At 45.5% G+C, this 18,547-nt stretch overlaps 1 protein-coding gene across 1 annotated transcript in view; it reads left to right on the forward strand.

Annotated features, from left to right (window-relative positions):
- The first annotated feature begins 254 nt into the window (after nt 1–254).
- Nucleotides 255–18,547, forward strand: part of LOC124556472 (succinyl-CoA:3-ketoacid coenzyme A transferase 1, mitochondrial) — a 99,410-nt gene continuing 81,117 nt past the window's right edge. The window contains exon 1 of the mRNA XM_047130426.1: nt 255–437. Within this exon, the coding sequence (XP_046986382.1) occupies nt 336–437 (102 nt within the window). The 5' untranslated portion in view covers nt 255–335. The remainder of the gene's footprint in view (nt 438–18,547) is intronic.

The following is an 18,547-nucleotide window of genomic DNA, read 5'->3' on the forward strand; positions in this document are numbered from 1 at the left end:
GGTATATTTTCGAAGACTTTTTTGTAAAGTAAACTGTAGGTCCTAAAATTGCATAACTGTCGCAGGTACTTCGACACAACATGAAAATTGTGGCAACTTACACGAGTTTACAGATTTCAGTGACAAAGAATTTCAAATTTCGCGCGAAATGAATCTAACAGTTTCTTGTCCTAAAGGCGAATTTAAGCTTTCGCTGTCTGCCACCAGGATGTGCTATGAACTTCAGGCCCGACGACAGCCGAGTGCAACCGATCGGCTCACCCGATTGGCACGAAGTTTTGCTGTCTATAGACGCAGCTGTGTTTGCAACATAGTGTGGATCGGTGGTGTTGTATATGAATGTTTTGACTGCGGAAATGTTGTTTGTAACAAAATCTGTGGTGGAATTTGTTGTTACTTCCGCCCGACAGAAGTTACTCATTTGCCGCACGACAAAGGTAATGTATTCACACGATTTTCCAGCTTAGTATCGGTAAATAATGTTATTGGCATTCGTACATAAATACCAGTGAACATACGTCAACTCAAGGAAACTATAAAGCCGGTTTAATTGAATATTGATTAGTTTTACATTACTGTGAAATTATTTGGGTGTATCGAAAACTGTCCCTTTATTTTGCAAGTAATACTAGGCACTGCTGAACAGGTTGTAGTGGTTATGTAACAATTGTTGTTGCTTACCACATTGGTGGTGTGATTCTAGTTTTTTCGTTTTTTTTAAAATCCGTGTGTGTTCATAAATAGCTGTTTGTATATGTAAAAGAAGAAAGCTAAAATTCATATAATGTTTTTGGACAACCATACTGAAGCTGAGACGCTTGAAAATATGTGCGCGTAATTAATAATGTGTATGTGTTGTATCTTAATATACATATATATATAATTTTAACTGCATTTTCAGTTTTGTTCGTGTATAAGCAGGCCTGTCTTGTTAACGACAAATTACAGCAGATGATTATGTGTATTTATCAGATGTAGAAATTGTTTTTTCGAGACCACAGTCGGTATGAACTCATTTTTACACTCGGGCCTTGTATTTCCGTCGGGAACTCATATGCATTACATAGATAAATATAACCACAACAATATTGTAAATTGAAGTCAGGCGTAAAGATCAACAGCAGATAACTACAATACAATTTCAGGAACATAAGGTATCTACATAAATAAGTTTTCGATGTATACATATTTTTTATTCATTCGTTGGTACTTTAGGAATTATACTGCCCCATCTGGTAACATCAATTGTGTCACTTTAGACAGTAAACATGGAATCAAATAACAGAGTCTCTTGCTCTGTTATTTTCGACCGAGCCAACCGGTTTTCGCAACAAGCCAGCCTTTATCTGGACAGTATTGAGAAATAAGGTACCGTGGAATAAGTCATACGAAAATGAACATAACAACGAACGTTATCACAACAACCATAGTAAAATGAATGGTGTTGTATAGTAACTCACCGCAGCTTAAGAAGTGATATATGTAGCATGAACTTTAGAGACTATTGTCGTGGTGTACTCACACGACCATAGCCTCTTCAGTGCGTGTTACTTGCAGTGTGCAGACTGTAATAAAATCATCAGTGAATTGGAAAGATTAGGTGCCTTAAATTTAATCTTCAATATATTATCGCTTCCTGACCATGTATATGATGGCTTTGCCATTAAGTCCATTCCTTACCTATAGCAGTGTTTCAGTTGTTGGAAGTGTCTTCTGATCATGATCACATTCTATATTTTATGACTCAGGATAGTGTTGCAGTTGTTACAGCAATGGACTTACAGTTGTGACAAGTGATGTTAGAATCCAATGATTAGTAAACAGTATGATACTGTGGCCGCAGCCCAGTGTCATCAACAAATGACCAGTGGACACCGTCACTAACAACCCCAAAGTTTAATCAAAACAAAGTAATTGTATCGCCATGGGAATAGATTTTTAATGGGCTTTTTCGTTATCAGCACCTTGCATTATGTTAAAGACCTGAAAATATCAGACCATGCAGGAAGAAGAAGAGGTTTCTCACGTGCGACATAATTATTGTCTTTCCTTTATTATTTTCCCTAACATTTATCCCACCTAGTTCAGGCAAATTTTATTATTTAACTTAATGGCTGGATGCCGTCCTGGTACCACAGTCGTCAAGGGAACCTAAGGGAGGGAAGTTATGTACACTGTCTGTCTGTATATAACACAATCATTGTTCTTTGAGTTATTGTGTTTTAACTGTTTTGAGGTGGAATTTGACGAACAGTCCAGGTATCAGTCCATTGTCTGTTCAAAACTAGACTATGGGTGTTCCCTTTATGCGTCTGCACATCCGCTCCTCTTTTGGTGTCTCAATACTATCCACCACCATGGCATCTGTTTCGAAACTAGGGCATTTGACAGTATTCCAGTTGAGAGTCTTTTTTCCAGAGCTGACACTGTCATACTGCCATGACTTTCTGCTTGGCAGATACGCATGCTGTTTGTCTGCCATGCTTGGCCACCCATCCTACACCACCTCCTTCGATGACTCCTTTGACCACCAGAATGGGATGTGTCCCTCTTCTGTGTTACTTCCTGGAGCTCGTTTTCGCCTCTTTCTCCGGCACTGTAACTTCACACTACGTGCCACTTTCCCGATCGGTGTTTACCCTTCACCACCTTGGTTTTGTGCGGCAGCCCGTATTCTCCTTGGCCTTCATTCACTTCCTAAATACACTACTCCATCCTCGCTCTATAGCCGTAAATGTCACAGCCTCTGCACGGAACTTCACGATAGTACCTTTGTGTATACTTATGTCTCTGACTGACCATGGTGTCAGGTATGCCTTTGCCATTGACACAGCTGTTTTTCAGAATCAGCTTCTGGACTGCTGCTCAGTATTTACAGCAGAGCTCTTCTTCCTGTATCAGGCCATGCAGTTCATCCGGTGGCACAGGCTTTTCAGTTGCATCATCTACTGCGATTATCTGTGTCCTTAGGAGCCTCAGTGTGTTGTGCACGTCCAACCCTTAGTGCAACGGGTCCAGGAGAGCTATCACTTGATCATTTTGGATGAAGACACTGTGATGTTTATGTGGGTTCCTGGTCACGTCGGTCTGATGGAAAACGAGGCTGCTGACGCTGCTCTCGAGGCTGCAGTCCTTGTACCTCAGCCCACTAGTTCTTATGTTCCCTCAAATGATCTCTGTGTTGTCATGTCAGCAGCTGGTGTTACTTTGGCATCACTGCTGGTCCTCCCTTCATGGGTACAATCTCCAGGTTATTAAGCCTCTCCCAGTGGCTTGAATGACCCTACCACTTTGTGCTCATTGCGCTCAACCTTTGACGGTCCACCATTTCCTGATGGAATGCCCTTTTTTTAACCACTCTCATTCTCATTTGTGTTTGCCATCTGCATTATCAGCTGCCTCAGCGAACGATGCGTGTGCTGTTGACTGCTTTTTACTTTTTATCCATTTTGGGAATATGGCGAAGGCCATTTAATTTTTAGTCCAGGGCCTCCATTTCTCTATGGCGTATTTTATAGACCTTTCTCCACATCTGTTTTTATCTGTCTTCTCATCTGTCAGTTGAAATTAATGTGTAGTCGTTTTTAACTCCTCTCTTTGTCTTCATGTTCTACAGTTCTGACAGTGGCGCATATGATCCTAGTTGTTTTTGCGCCCTAAAACAAAACAAACAAACACTGTTTTAGATTAACACAAGAAGAAAATTTGATATGTTTATGAATTTACATGGAGTATATCAAAGGGCACGTTACTCTGTTAGCAATTAGTCCCCATCTGGTGCCGCGACATTTGTTGCAGCGGGCTATTCCACCTAATGTGCATCACTTCTCTTACAGCTTTTGTTATGCATAATTCATCCCGAGCCTGCTAATTGTGTTTGTTTTCAAATTACACTGTTTCCCAAACAGTAATGGATGTGATGTTTCCATATTTCGATTGATGATGATAGTAATGCATGGAGATACTTACTAAACAGCATGTGCTTGTCAGACTCTATGTTGAAAGCCATAATTAATGGTTCCATGGTGAAATTGCTTGCAAAGCACATTGCTAGCCCTACTGGTGATGTAAGGCCCTAACAAAATTTAATGGACCTGAATGTGGCAAGAATATTAGTTGGTACTAATTAATTGGACCATGGGCCTGCCGGGGGGTTCACAACTCCTTTGTAGATACATGTGTGACGAGCACAGGACCCCAAGCTAGTGCGGCTCTTTCCTTTCCAGGCTGCATACCTTCCTTTTCAACATCCTTCTGCATCCTCCATCCTTCCCCCTCCCCCTGCCTCTTCCCTTCCTCTTCTCCCTCTCTTTGGGAGTATGTTTTGTGTCTACATCTGGAGATGGACACTTGTAACTGTAAGACATAGTTTCTCTTCTTTGCTCTCTATGCTGGAAAGCCTCTGTCCTCCCTTTGTCCTTCTCTTTTCCTTGCTTCTTTGCTTTACCCTCTTCTCCACTGCTGCATTTGAGACCTCTCTTCTTTCCTTTTCTTTGCTCCTCCCTTTCTCTTTCTTTCCTCCCTGTGCGTACCTGAAGACCGACCCACGCGTTCCCGCGTGTAGCTGGTGATGGGGTAACGCGTAATTCCCTGTCCCTGGTAGACAGGGAGGACACATACGTAACCCCTGGTAAAGGCCAGGTCCAGGGAGGGGTGATTACCCGAGCTGGTACCTTCCGAAAATGCTCCGTCTGTTTCTCGGGAGGTGTGACCTGAGGCGTGGACAACCACTTCAAGCGGGAGTGCCCTCAGAGAGGGCCCCCACAAGGAAGGAGCGCGCCATCAGAGATGCCAGTAATCATGGGGGATATTTTTGCAATGGTTTCCTCTAAGTCTACAACTTCTACTCACAAGCAAAAGCTAGGTGAGTCTCAGCCACGGACAGTTCTTCCATCAGTGCCAAAGTTCCTAGTTGTTTCTCAGTCTGACGCAGGTAAAGACTTCTCCACAGTCAACCCTTTCATTATTCAGAAAGGTGTTGATGCAATTGCAGATCCTGTAAAGTCTTGTTCCCGATTACAAAATGGCACCTTGTTGTTAGAAACAGTCAGTGCCCTCCAGGCGCAAAAATTGCTGTGAACTACACTGCTACACACATTCCCTGTCCAGGTGGAAGCATACCACACTTTAAATTCATCGCACGGGGTGGTTTATACAAGCTCACTTGCCGGATTGTCCAACGAGGAAATTCAAAACTACCTGTATGACCAGGGTGTAACGGCTGTACATCGAGCCATGAAAAGGACTTTGTTCCAACCCGTACTATCTCCTTGACATTTGACAGAGTTCATCTTCCATCGAACATTAAAGCGGGCTATGAGATAATTTCAGTTCGCCCTTTCATTTGTTGGCGAAAACACATGTTCAAAGCTGATGGTAGACAGAAAACATTGTTTGAAATTGTACTAAATGCTTTCTCTGAGAATTACTTTGAACAATTAGTTCATGAGCCCACACGAATTGAAAATGGTTTCGAAAACACACTTGACCTCTTGGCCACAAATAATCATGATCTAATTGAGAGCAGCATGACGGATACAGGGATTAGTGAACACAAGGTCATTGTAGCAAGGGTCAAAACCATATCAACCAAAACCACTAAAAATAAACGCAAAATATGTATCTTTAAAACAGCAGATAAAATTCGCCTGATGACTTCCTAAGACAGAGACTCCATTCCTTCCAAGCTAATTATGTAAGTGTAGACCAGATATTACTCAAATTCAAAGATACAGTATCGACAGCAATAGATAGGTTCACACCGCATAAGTTAATAAGAGACAGGACTGATCCACCATGGTACACAAAACACGTCAGAACACTGTTGCAGAAGCAATGAAGAAAGCATGCCAAATTCAGAAGAACACAAAATCCCCAAGACTGGCTAAGTTTCATGGAAGCTCGAAATGTAGTACGGACGTCAATGAGAGATGCCTTTAATAGTTTGCACAATGAAACATTGTCTCAAAATATGGTAGAAAACCCAAAGAGATTTTGGTTGTATGTAAAGTACACCAGTGGTTAAAAAACAGGCAATACCATCACTGCGCGATAGCGATGGAAATGTTACTGATGGTGGTGCCACTAAAGTGGAGTTACTAAATATGGTTTTTCGTAATTACTTCAGGAAAGAAGATGAAGTAAATATTCCAGAATTTGAAACCAGAACAGCTGTTAGCACGAGTGACATAAGAGTAGGTATCTTAGGTGTTGCGAAACAACTCAAATCACTTATGAAAGGCGGGTCTTCCTGTCCAGATGGTATACCAATCACCAATCAGGTTCCTTTCAGAGTATGCAGACACAATAGTGCATTTCTTAGCAATTGTATACAGCCGCTCACTCGACGAAAGGTCTGCTGCTCTGCTGCTCCCCCCCCCCCCCCCCCCCCCCCCACACACACACACACACACACACACACACACACACACACAAAAAAAAAACGGGAAAGTAGCACAGGTCACACCAATATTCAAGAAAGGAAATAGGAGTAACCCATTGAATTACAGACCCATATCACTGACCTCAATTTTCAGTAGGATTTTGGAGCATATACTGTACTCAAACATTATGAATCACCTTGAAGAAAATGACTTATTGATACATAACCAACACGGATTCAGAAAATATCGTTCTTGTGCAACGCAGTTAGCTCTTTATTCCCATGAAGTAACGAGTGCTGTCAACAAGGGATCTCAGATCGATTCCATATTCCTAGATTTCCGGAAGGCTTTTGATACCATTCCTCACAAGCAACTATTAATCAAATTGCATGCATATGGAGTATCGTCTCAGTTGTGTGACTGGATTCATGATTTCCTCTCAGAGAGGTCACAGTTCGTAGTGATAGATGGTAAATCATCGAATAGAACAGAAGTCATATCTGGCATTCCACAAGGTAGTGTCATAGGCTCTCTGCTGTTCCTGATTTACATAAATGATCTAGGTGATAATCTGAGCAGCCCCCTTAGATTGTTTGCAGATGACATGAAACAAGCTGTCCTTCATTGCACTTTTTCGATGTCCTCCGTCAATCCTACCTGGTGAGGATCCCGCACCGCACAGCAATATTCCAGCAGAGGACGGACAAGTGTAATGTAGGCTGTCTCTTTAGTGGGTTTGTCGCATCTTCTAAGTGTTCTCCCAACAAAGTGCAGTCTTTGTTTCGCCTTCCCCACAATATTATCTATGTGGTCTTTCCAATTTAAGTTGCTCGTAATTGTAATTCCTGGGTATTTAGTCGAATTGACAGCCCTTAGATTTGTGCGATTTATCGTATTCCCGAACTTCATCAAATTTCTTTTAGTACCCATGTGGATGATCTCACACTTTTCTTTATTTAGTGCCAATTGCCACTTTTCACGCCATACAGAAATTCTCTCCAGATCATTTTGTAATTGGAATTGATCATCTGATGATTTTACTAGACGGTGGTTTACTCCTCTGCACCTCTGCACAGCCATCTATTCTTTGGCGTCTCGACTCTGTCCACCACAGTGGATTGTGTTTAGCATCTGGAGCTTTTTACACCAGCCCCGTGGAGAGCCTTTATGCTGAGACTGCTGAACCTCCGCTGTCCAATTGGTGAGCTGTCCTTCTGAGTCGTTAAGCTAGTCATCTGTCTTCCACGCCTACTCATCCGGACCATGCCCTTATTTTTGACACCTCCTTGGATTTAGAGTATGCAGGCCACCCTTCCTCTCTACCACCATCGGGGGTCCGCTTCCGTCAACTGCTACATTCTCTTTCCTTCCACTTTCCTAAAACTTTCTTAACGACTGGGGGTATGGTGCCACCTTGGCTTCACCCCCGGACCTGCCTGCTCCATGACCTTTGTCAGCTTCCCAAGGATAGTATCCCCCCCCCCCCCCCCCCCAGTTTATCGGCGGGCGTTTGCTGCTCTATTCGCACAAATGGAGCATCCCACATTTATTTATACTGATGGCTCAGAAACCACATTTGGTGTTGGGAGTGCCTATATTGTTGATGACACCCCTAATAGATTTCTGCTTCCCGACCAGTGTTCTGTTTTCACTGCGGAGCCTTACGCTGTTCTCCAGGCTGTCCAATACATCTGTCGCCATAAGCAGCTGCAGTATATTATATGTTCAGATTCTCTCAGCTCTCTCCTCAGCCTCCAAGCTCTTTATCCTGTCCACACTCTGGTCCACCAGATTCAGGACTGCCTCCACTTGCTCCACTTGGGGGACGTCTCGGTGGCATTCCTCTGGATCCCAGGCCACGTTGTTATCCGCGGAAATGAGTCAGCCAATATAGTGGCCAAGGCTGCAGTCTCTCTTCCTTGGCCCGCTGTTCGCATGGTTCCCTTAGCCAATCTACAGAGCATTTTATGTCATCATGTTGCTCTTGTGGCACACACATTGGTCTACACTTCCCAATAATAAATTACGGGACGTAAAACCCCTTCCATTTGCTTGGACCTCTTCCTTCCGACCTCGTTGTCGGGAGGAGGTAACTTTAACTAGACTCCGGATAGGGCACTGTCTTTTTAGCCATTGGCATCTTTTTAAGTGGCGATCCTCCTCCACTTTGTCCCCACTGCTCTCAACCGTGGACGGTGAGACACCTTTTGCTTCAGTGCCCCTATTTTAATTTGCTATGTGCCCATTTACAGCTGTCGCCTGATTTATCTTCCCTTTTAGCAGATGACTCGTGCTCAGACGATGATGTCCTAGAGTTTATAAGTGTAAATGAGATGACATCTGTCATTTGACGCTCTTTTTTGGAGAAAAACAACCCCCGCCTTCAATGATAGTTTTTATGATTTCTTCCTATTTTTGGTTTCCCTCCTTCGTGAGTTTTGCTCCCATTGCTGCAGATTTCCCATTCGGCTTTTTACCTTTCCCTAAGCCACAGAATGGGCACTTATGACCGTAGCAGTTTTGCGCCCAAAAACAATAACAAAAAAAAAAAAAAAAAAAAAAAAAAAATATTGGACCCTGGGGGAGGGCATTCAGAAAACAATTTTGGATTCTAGTGGATGCAATGGTGTGAAACAATTTGCGTCCATGACGTGCAAAAGGCTTCTTTAAAAGCTGACCAGTGAAAATGATTGTACTTCTATTTCTGCATTTGTAATGTACAAGTGCAGATGTTTTGTAGAAGATGCAGACTACATTTGGCAAATAGAGATAGATACACCTTGATCCAGAATCAAACCCTTGACCCAAAACGTGATCCACTGCACCAACTGCATGTTGCTATGCCCATATGCTGGCAGAGTTAGTTACCATACATGTGATCAGTGTTGGCAGATTGCCAATGTTAAATGTCCATTTACTGCTGGAAATATGTGTAGGACAAAATTTTATGGGAGACATTTTTGTATTGCTAGTACACGAGGAATCGAACTGCAAAGTCAGTGTGCAAATTTTTCTTCTCCCAGGACAGATGATGTCTGCCTACACTACAATACTACATCAACGTATGTTGTTGAGCACCAGTTGCAGAGATCCATTTAGAATGCACAACACTAGGACCAGAAACATGGCTTCAAATTCTCTCAATTAAAAATACAGAGTTATGCATTTCTGTAGGCTCATAATAGCCCATGCTCACACTGAGTGCTACCTACATAGTAAGTTACTAGAAATGCCTAAATAATACCACTTTGTGGGTCTTCTTCTAGATAGTAAACTAATGTGGTTTCCACATGTATACCAACTAAAATAAACTTTATGATGCTCAGTGTAGTGCAGTTCCTGTGTAGCACCAAATGGAGAGCAGATTGCACTATTCTCGCATAATTTTACAAGTCAGTAGTTCTGTCTTGCTTGGACTACGGGTTCGTTGAATACAGATCTGCCACTATGTTGGTATTACGCTTACTCGGCTGTGTCAACTGCAGTGGTGTGAGGTCAGAGACTGAGCTTATTGTATGAGCCCCATCAACAGTCTTCTAGCAGAGGCCGGACTCCCAGCACTAAGAGTCTGGTGACAACAATTACTTGCAAATTGTGCTGTATCAATTCTCTGTACACCCTATCATCCAGTTGTTTTCACCACTCTCAGTATAAGCTGTTTACAAATCAGCCCAGAGCAGGCAAACTGCCTTGAGCATGACTGTAAGCTCTGAGAAACGATCTCCAGATTCCTCTGCTGGTATTTGCAATATTATCTCTTCCTGCTGCACATTCATGGCAGTCTGTGGTACATCTAGACCTGCCCCACAGGTCAAAGGAGAACACACATCCAACAATGTTCCATGTGGTGGTGGTGTTCTGCAGCAAGGGGCCACATCTCTTTTGTGAGTATGTACTTGCACAGCACTATTTCCCTTTCTATGCTCAAAGTCTGTCCTCCTGCTGTTCTCATTTTTCTTGTCTGGCTTTCCACTGTCTGGTCTTCTGGGAGCTAATCATGTTTGGATTTGCTTTGATTTTGGACATCCTTTTCTTTCCTCTCTTCTGACATTTTATACAACTTTTAACACTCACTATATGACCCCCAATGTTGGGTTTGACCTACCATTCTTGTTCCAGACCCCTCTTTGTTTCAACCCGCATCGCACTGAATCCACCCCACAGGAGGTCCACAGCTCTTTGTGGGTACTTGTGTGGTGGGCATGGGTCCCCAAGCTAGTGCAGCCTTTATTCTTTTCTGGACTGCTTTACCTTCTCCTTCCTTCTCCTTTGTCCCTTCTGTTTCCCTCTCTTGGTGTTTTTCTTTATGTCGACCCGGCTATCCTCATGACTTTTCTTCATCTTGCATTTTTGGTTGGTTGCTTTTCCTCCTCCTCTTTCATTTTTCTTTTTCGGTCCCCCTCAAGGGTTTGACCTCCACCTCTAAATTTGAAATCTGTAATATGAGCCAGGTGGGGAAGAATTCCCTCCCTAGTGTCTTTCGCATGGGTTCCTCTCACCTCCTCCTCCTCCTCCTCCTCCTCCTCCTCCTCCTCCTACTCCTACTCCTCCTCCTACCCCTTTCACCCGTCCCTTCCCTCCCCACCATAGCCCTTTCACCTCCTTGCTATGTCACCAGCTTGATAGCCCCAGTCTGTGTGGTGGGGCTGTTAGGTACCCATCTGACCGAGTGCGCCCCCCCCCCCCTCCCTCCGACACCACAGGGATCACACTGCTGGTACCTGCACAGTGAATGTCTTGTGCATGCCTAGGAGTGGTTGCCCATCCTTTCGGGGCATCTGAACTCCCGGCAGTGACCATCCTGCCAGGCAGCTGTTGCTGTGGCTGGGGCTGGGTGTCACCCACAAGGCGAGCCCATTATGAGTGGGTGTTACCAGGGCGGACGTTTGGCACATGAAATGTGTTAAACTCTCTGGCTACTCTTCTGTGGCCGCTTCTATTCCTCGACATAGTTCTGTCTGTTTCTGCCTTCCTGGCCTTACTCTCCTTGGCTAATCCATGGGAGGAGAGCCAGACTGCTGGCTTGGGGCGAAACCCATTCCACATTTCCTGGTCTGTACCAGGACCAATGGGGAAACTTTTGCTGTCACCAAACCCCTTTTCTTTGTGGAACTTATTGAGGACAAGTTCGGTGAAGTTGAGCCGTTAAGCAAGATGAGACCTGGCTCTCTCCTTATAAAGACAACTTCTGCCAGCCAGCCTCTGCGACTGTTTAGGAGACATCCCCATGACTATTGCTCCTCACAAGTTACTCAATATGACACAGGGTGTAATTTTTCGTAGGGACCTTCTCCTCCAGTCCGACAATTAACCTAGGGCTAATCTGGAACGACGTGGCATTCATTTCATCCTGTGTGTCCAGATAGGCCCTAAGGACCATCGTGTAGACACTGGCACATTCATCCTGGCATTTGAGGGAGATACCCAACCTGAGAAGCTCAAGGTAATAATTTAAAGATGCGCTGTGAAACCATACATTCCACCTCCCATGCGTTGCTTCTGTTGCCTCAAGTTCACCCATGTCATCGCAATGGGATGCCACTCCCATCTGTGGTGACTGTAGCCACCATCTTCATGTGGGAAGCCCCTGCACCCCATCACCTAACTATGTAAACTGCTCTGGTCTCCATTCTCTCCACTCACCAGTGTGTCCAGTATATATAAAGGAAAAAAAGAATTCACCGAATAATGATTCTTGACCGTCTCAGCTACTTTGATGCCTGGAAGAAGTTTGACAGACTTCACACTATAAATCTCTCCTCTACCTTTGCCTCAGTTAAGTCTTGCCCTCCTCACCCCTCCCACTTACCCCCATCCTGGCCCCCTTCCCTTTCCTCACCTCACCCTCGGCGGCTCCTCCTCCTCCTCCTCCTCCTCGACCAGGGAAGACATCCCCTTCCCTGGCTGTTGCTAAGGATGGGGTTCCCTCTTGGAACACCCCTCCCCAGTGTTCTCAGGACAGGAAGCTTGCACTCTCAGTTCAGGACAAGATACCTGCGCTCAGAGGGCCCCAAAGCCCCTCATGCTCTGTCCAATGTCAACGTCATGGCCACCTATTCCCTTACCGATAAAGCTTCCTCCCCCCCCCTCACCAAGGGAGAAGAGGAAGAAGAAGAGAAGACGAAGAAGAAGAAGCAGCGCAAGTCAAAGGATGGCACTTCCCCGGGGGACTTCACCCCCTCCTTCTGATCCCGAATAGCCCCCTGTAGGTCCAGGGCTTAGAATAGGACCGAGGTGTCCCTGCCTGTCGTAAGAGGTGACTAAAAGGAGTCTCACACTTTTCGGCCTCCCTTATTTATGGTCCCATTTTATGGTTTGACCTGCCACTTTCCAAATTCTACGGAAGTGTGGGCCATATGGGGAAGGATGCCTTACGTGGTGCACCAGTTATCCATAGTGCACTTGGATTCGACATCTTGAACCTCTCGTCATGGCTTTGCATCTCCACCTGCAATTCAATGATTTGGGTGAGGATACTTTCTGGGGTATGTCATCTTCTTCTGTTGCCTCCTGTCCCCTTTCTTCCCCATGACAATATTGGATTTCTCTGCTCCTAATATCCAGCATGGTAGCTAGTCCGTTGTGGTGGGGCTATCATGTAATCATTTGGTGGTAGCCCCCCTGACAACACAGAGACAGCACTGCTGATGCCTGAGCTGTAAACTCCCCACGTATGCCAAGTAGTAGGTGCCGGTCTTCCTGGGGCATCAGGACTCTCGGCAATGGCCATCATGCCTGGTGGTCTTTGCCGTGGCTGGGTGGTGCCCACAGGGTGAGCCGCTGGTTGGAGTGGGTGGTACTAGGGCGGACACCTTGCACATGAAGCGACAAAGGCTTCAACATCCCGGCCATTCTGTGGCCATCTCTAAGAGTTATAGTAGTCGTGACACTCTTTCTGATCTTTCGGCCTTCCCCTCCCTGGCCACCCTCTGGCAAGAGGGCCCAAGTTCTCCGGCTTGGGTTGAAACCTTTCCTTCTACATCTACATATACATAAACATATATACTCCGCTAGCCACCAAGCGGTGTGTGGCGGAGGGCACAATTCGTGCCAAAGTCATATTCCCCCCTCTGTTCCACTCTCTCTCTCGGATCACGCGAGGGAAAAACGACTGCCTGAATGCCTCAGTACAAGCTCTTATTTCCCTTATCTTTGAATGGTGATCATTGCGTGATTTGAAAGTTGGTGGTAATAATATATGCTCTACGTCCTTGGTGAAGATTGGATTTCGGAATTTAGTGAGCAGCCCCTTCTGTTTAGCCTGCCGTCTATCAGCAAGAGTGTCCCACTTCAAACTTTCTATGAGATTTGTAACGCTCTCGCGATGGCTAAATGTGCCAGTCACGAATCTTGCTGCTCTTCTTTTAACCTTCTCAATCTCTTGAATCAGACCCAACTGGTAAGGGTCCCAAACAGACGAACAGTACTCAAAGACTGGACGAACTAATGTATGGTAAGCTATTTCCTTTGTTGAAGGACTGCATCACTTCAGGATTCTACCAATAAACCACAATCTAGAGATCGCCTTATCCGTTACTTGTGCAATCTGATCATTCCATTTGAGATCATTTCGAATAGTCACACCCAGGTACTTTATGGATGTTGCTGCTTCCAGAGACTGGGCATTTATTTTGTACTCGTAAATTAATTCGGATTTTCGCCTTGTTATACGCAGAAGGTTACACTTACTAATATTGAGAGATAACTGCCAGTCATTACACCACGCATTTATTTTCTGCAAATCCTCACTGATTTGTTCACAACTTTTGTGTGATACTACTTTCCTGTAGACTACATCATTGGCAAACAGTATAAGGCTGCTGTCAATACCATCACCCACATCATTTATGTAAATCGTAAAAAGCAGAGGACCTATTACGCTGCCCTGGGGCACGCCTGAAGTTATGCTTGTTTCTGTTGAAGTCACCCCGTTCAGGACGACATACAGTGCGTAACTGAGTCAAACGCCTTTCGAAAATCGAGAAATATGGCATCAACCTGGGAGCCGGTATCTAGAGTCTGTTGTATATCATGCACAAACAGGGCCAGCTGTGTCTCGCATGACCGCTGTTTCCTAAAACCGTGCTGGTTTCTACAGATGAGCTTCTCAGAGTCTAGAAAGATCATTATGTCTGAACACAAAATATGTTCCATGATTCCACAACAAATCAATGTCGGTGAAATTGGCCGGTAATTATGTGCATCCTATTTTCTATGCTTTTTATAAATGGCTATGACCTGGGCCTTCTTCCAGTCCCGTGGAACTTTCCGCTGTTCCAATGATCTCTGACAGATGATAGATAAGAATGGTGCTATATTTGTAGCATAGTCAACATAAAATCTTACGGGGATACTGTCTGGGCCAGATGCCTACCTGGCGTCTAAAGATCTTAACTGTTTTACAATCCCAGATACACTAAACACTGTCAGCCATCCTTTCGTTTGTTTGATAATTGAAAGGGGGAATGGTGCTGCAGTCCTCTACCGTAACTGAGTTTTTGAAGGCTAGGTTTAGAATTTCGGCCTTCTGTTTATCATCATCAGGTACATTACCCGTACTGTCAGCAAGAGAATGTATTGAATTATTTGTAGTGTTCATAGATTTTACGTATGACCAAAATTTTTTGGGGTTATATTTAGAATCTGCAGATAAAATATTGCTTTCAAATTCGTTAAAAGAAACTGTCATTGTCCTTCTGACAGCTGCTTTCATTTCGCATAATTTCTGTTTGTCATCGGGATGGTGACTACGTTTAAAATGACTGTGCAAAATTCTCTGCTTTCTCAGCAACTACCTAATATGTTTGTTGTATCAAGGTGGATCCTTTCCCTCCCCTATACTTTTGCTAGGCACATACTTCCCTAGCATATGGTGGACACTACCTTTAAATTCCGACCAAAGATGCTCAGTATCTTTGTGTCTCGCGGTGAATGCTTGGAGCTGACTATGAAGATATTCATTAATGACACGTTTATTTACTTTCCCAAACAAGAAAACTCTATGCTGGATTTTTTATTTATTTATTTATTTATTTATTTCTTTTTTTCAACTTCCACTGACATAGAAGCCACAACAACATTATAGTCGCTAATTCCCTCGGTACATGGTTTGTACCAGGACAGATGGCGAGAGTTTTGTCACAACCAAGCCTTTATTTTTTGTGGAGACGATTGAAGATAAGTATGGTGAAGTGGAATCCATGAGTAAAATGCTGTCCAGTTCTTTGCTCATAAAGACATCTTCTGCTGCCCAATCTGAAGCCCTGCGTGCTTGTGACCATCTCGGTGACATCCCAGTCTCTGTCGTACCCTACCAATCTTTGAACTCAGTACAGGGTATCATTTTCTACCAAGATCTTCTTCTCCAAACTGACGAGGAGCTCCGTGCAAACCTTGAGCGGCGAGGAGTCCGATATATCTGGCATGTACAGCGAGGCCCTAAAAACAGTCGCACCGATACAGGTGCCTTTACCCTGGCCTTTGAGAGGGGTAACCCTCCAGGAGAAGTTAAAGGTGATGGTGTATCAGTGTGATGTAAAACCTTACATTCCACCACCGATGAGATGCTTTAAATGCTTATGGTTTGGACACGTCTTCCCGCTGCACCAATGATCCCCTCTGCGGTGACTGTGGGTGCCCCTTCCATGAGGGGAGTTACTGTGCTCCCCCACCAGTGTTCGTCACTTGTAATGCACAGCATCCTCCACGCTCACTAGCATGCCCGGTGTATATGAAAGAATGACGGATTCAAGAGTATGAGACTTTGGATTGACTTACCTACACCAAGGCTTGTCGAAAGTTTGACTGGCTCCATCCTGTGCCTCTAACTTCTACCTTTGCTTCAGTTATGTCCATTCCCCCTCCTACCCCCTCCTCTTCCAAGCCCTGCCCATTTCGCTCCACACCTTCCCCCTCACCCTCACTCTCCCACTCCCCCTCCCCATCAGTACCCATACCCACCACTTTGGGTGCTGCTCCCCCTCCCCATCAGTACCCATACCCACCCCTTTGGGTGCTGCTCCCCCTCCCCATCAGTACCCATACCCACCCATTTGGGTGCTGCTCCCCCTCCCCATCAGTACCCATACCCACCCCTTCGGGTGCTGCTCCCCCTCCCCCGCCGGAGAAGCGCTCCCCTTCTTCGGCAGCCGCTGGTACTGGAGCTCCCTCCCGGGACTCCTCTTCCTGGCACCCCCAGAAAGGCGATCTGCAGCTCCACATCGGCCATGCGACCCGCGGCTGGTGGATGCCAAGTTTGCCAGGCATAATTCTGTGCCCGACCTCGCTGCAATCTGCCCTTCTCTTCCTTCACAAGAGAAGCAGCAGAAACACAAGAAAAAGGGCAAGGCCTCTCTAGTACCCCCTTCTCCAGCCAATGAACCAACAGAGTCTGACCCCACCTATATGGACATTACCCCATCCTTATCGGTGACAGATGGCAACTCGGCAGTGTGATTGGCTCTGGTCCGTTCGCTTCCTATTTGGACTCCAGCTTGAGAATCCTCCAATGGAATAGTAATGGCTATTTGCGTCACCTTCCAAAGTTGCAGCCCCTTCTTTCCTCCTACTCTGCTGCATGCATTGCTCTCCAGGAGACCCATTTTGTCAGTTCTTACTTACCCACCCTTCATGGGTTCCACACTTTTTGTCGAAACCGAATTGGCCCCTTGCGGGCTTATGGTGGTGTTTGCCCCTTGGTCCGCATGGAAACTGTTAGTAAATGGGTTCCCCTCCATACCACTCTGGAAGCAATTGCTGTCAGGGTCCATCTGGCCACTCCAATCACAATCTGTAATCTCTACCTCCCGCCTGACAGACCGCCCACAACTCTTGCCCTAACAACCCTTCTTCAACAACTTCCTTCTCCCTTCCTGCTTCTAAGGGACTTTAATGCCCACAACCCTGTTTGGGGTAGTCACACAACTACTGCCCTGGGCGGGACAGTTGAAGCTGTTCTGGCAGGGCTTGACCTCTGTCTCCTAAACACCGGCGCTCCCACATACTTTAGTGTGGCACATGGCACTTTCTCTGCCATTGACCTCTTCATCAGCAGTCCTAGCCTTCTTCCTTCCATTCATTGGGGTGTCCACGATGACTTGTGACAGTGATCATTACCAGATTGTTTTGACCTTCCTTCAGTATATCTCACTCTGTCACCCTCCCAGGTGGGCCTTCTCTAAAGCTGTTTGGGGTGCCTTCTCTGCTACCATCCCCCCTGTTCTACCACACACTAGTATTGATGAGTCTACACTTTGACTGCCGCCCTTCTTTCTGCAGCTGTTTCAGCCATCTCTTCTTTCTCTGGTCCCCCCCCGGTTGGAAAATTGACCCTTGGTGGACTCTGTAAATTGCTGCGGCCATAAAAGACCCCCGCTGTGCTCTTCAATGCTTCAAGCGGCACCCTTCTACTGCTCTCCTTCTGGTCTTCAAACTGTCCCGCACCCAAGCCCGTTACCTAATCAAATTTCAGAAATGGATTTGCTGGGAACGATATGTGGCTGCCATAGGACCGCACACGCCCTCTTTACAAGTCTGGGTGTAACTCAGGCGAATTTTTGGCCATCGTCCTCCCACCGGCATTGCAGGAATTTCTGTGCATGGTGTTGTCCTTACCCGTGTGGACTTTGTTGCAGAGCATTTCACTCAACACTCTGCCCAAGCCTCTGCATCGACTCAGTATCCACCACTTGGAACGACTGCCTTTGTCTTTAGTTTCTTGCTGCTTGGAGCCTTATAATGCCCCATTTAGCGAGTGAGATTCTCCAGTGCCCTCTCCCTTTGTCCCGACACGGCTCCTGGACCAGATCGGATACATAACCAAATGCTCCAACACTTATCGGTGGCTGGCCACCATCATATTCTGACTCTTTTCAACCATCTGTGGAGTGAGGGGATATTTCCTACCCAGTGGCAGGAAAGCATTGTTAATTCCATGCTAAAGCCTGGGAATCCACCTCTTCAGTTGGATAGTTACCATCCAATTAACCTTACCAACACCCTCTGCAAGCTCCTTGAAAGCCTGGTGAGTCAGCAGCTGTTTTGGATCCTTGAATTGCGCGACCTTTTGTTATCGACTCAAGTTGGTTTTCGCTGTGACCGCTCTACGGTGGATAACTTGGTCCACCTGGAATCTGCTATCCGGTTGGCTTTTGCCCATCAGTAAC

This window comes from Schistocerca americana, chromosome X, assembly GCF_021461395.2.
Source record: "Schistocerca americana isolate TAMUIC-IGC-003095 chromosome X, iqSchAmer2.1, whole genome shotgun sequence".
NCBI lineage: Eukaryota > Metazoa > Arthropoda > Insecta > Orthoptera > Acrididae > Schistocerca > Schistocerca americana.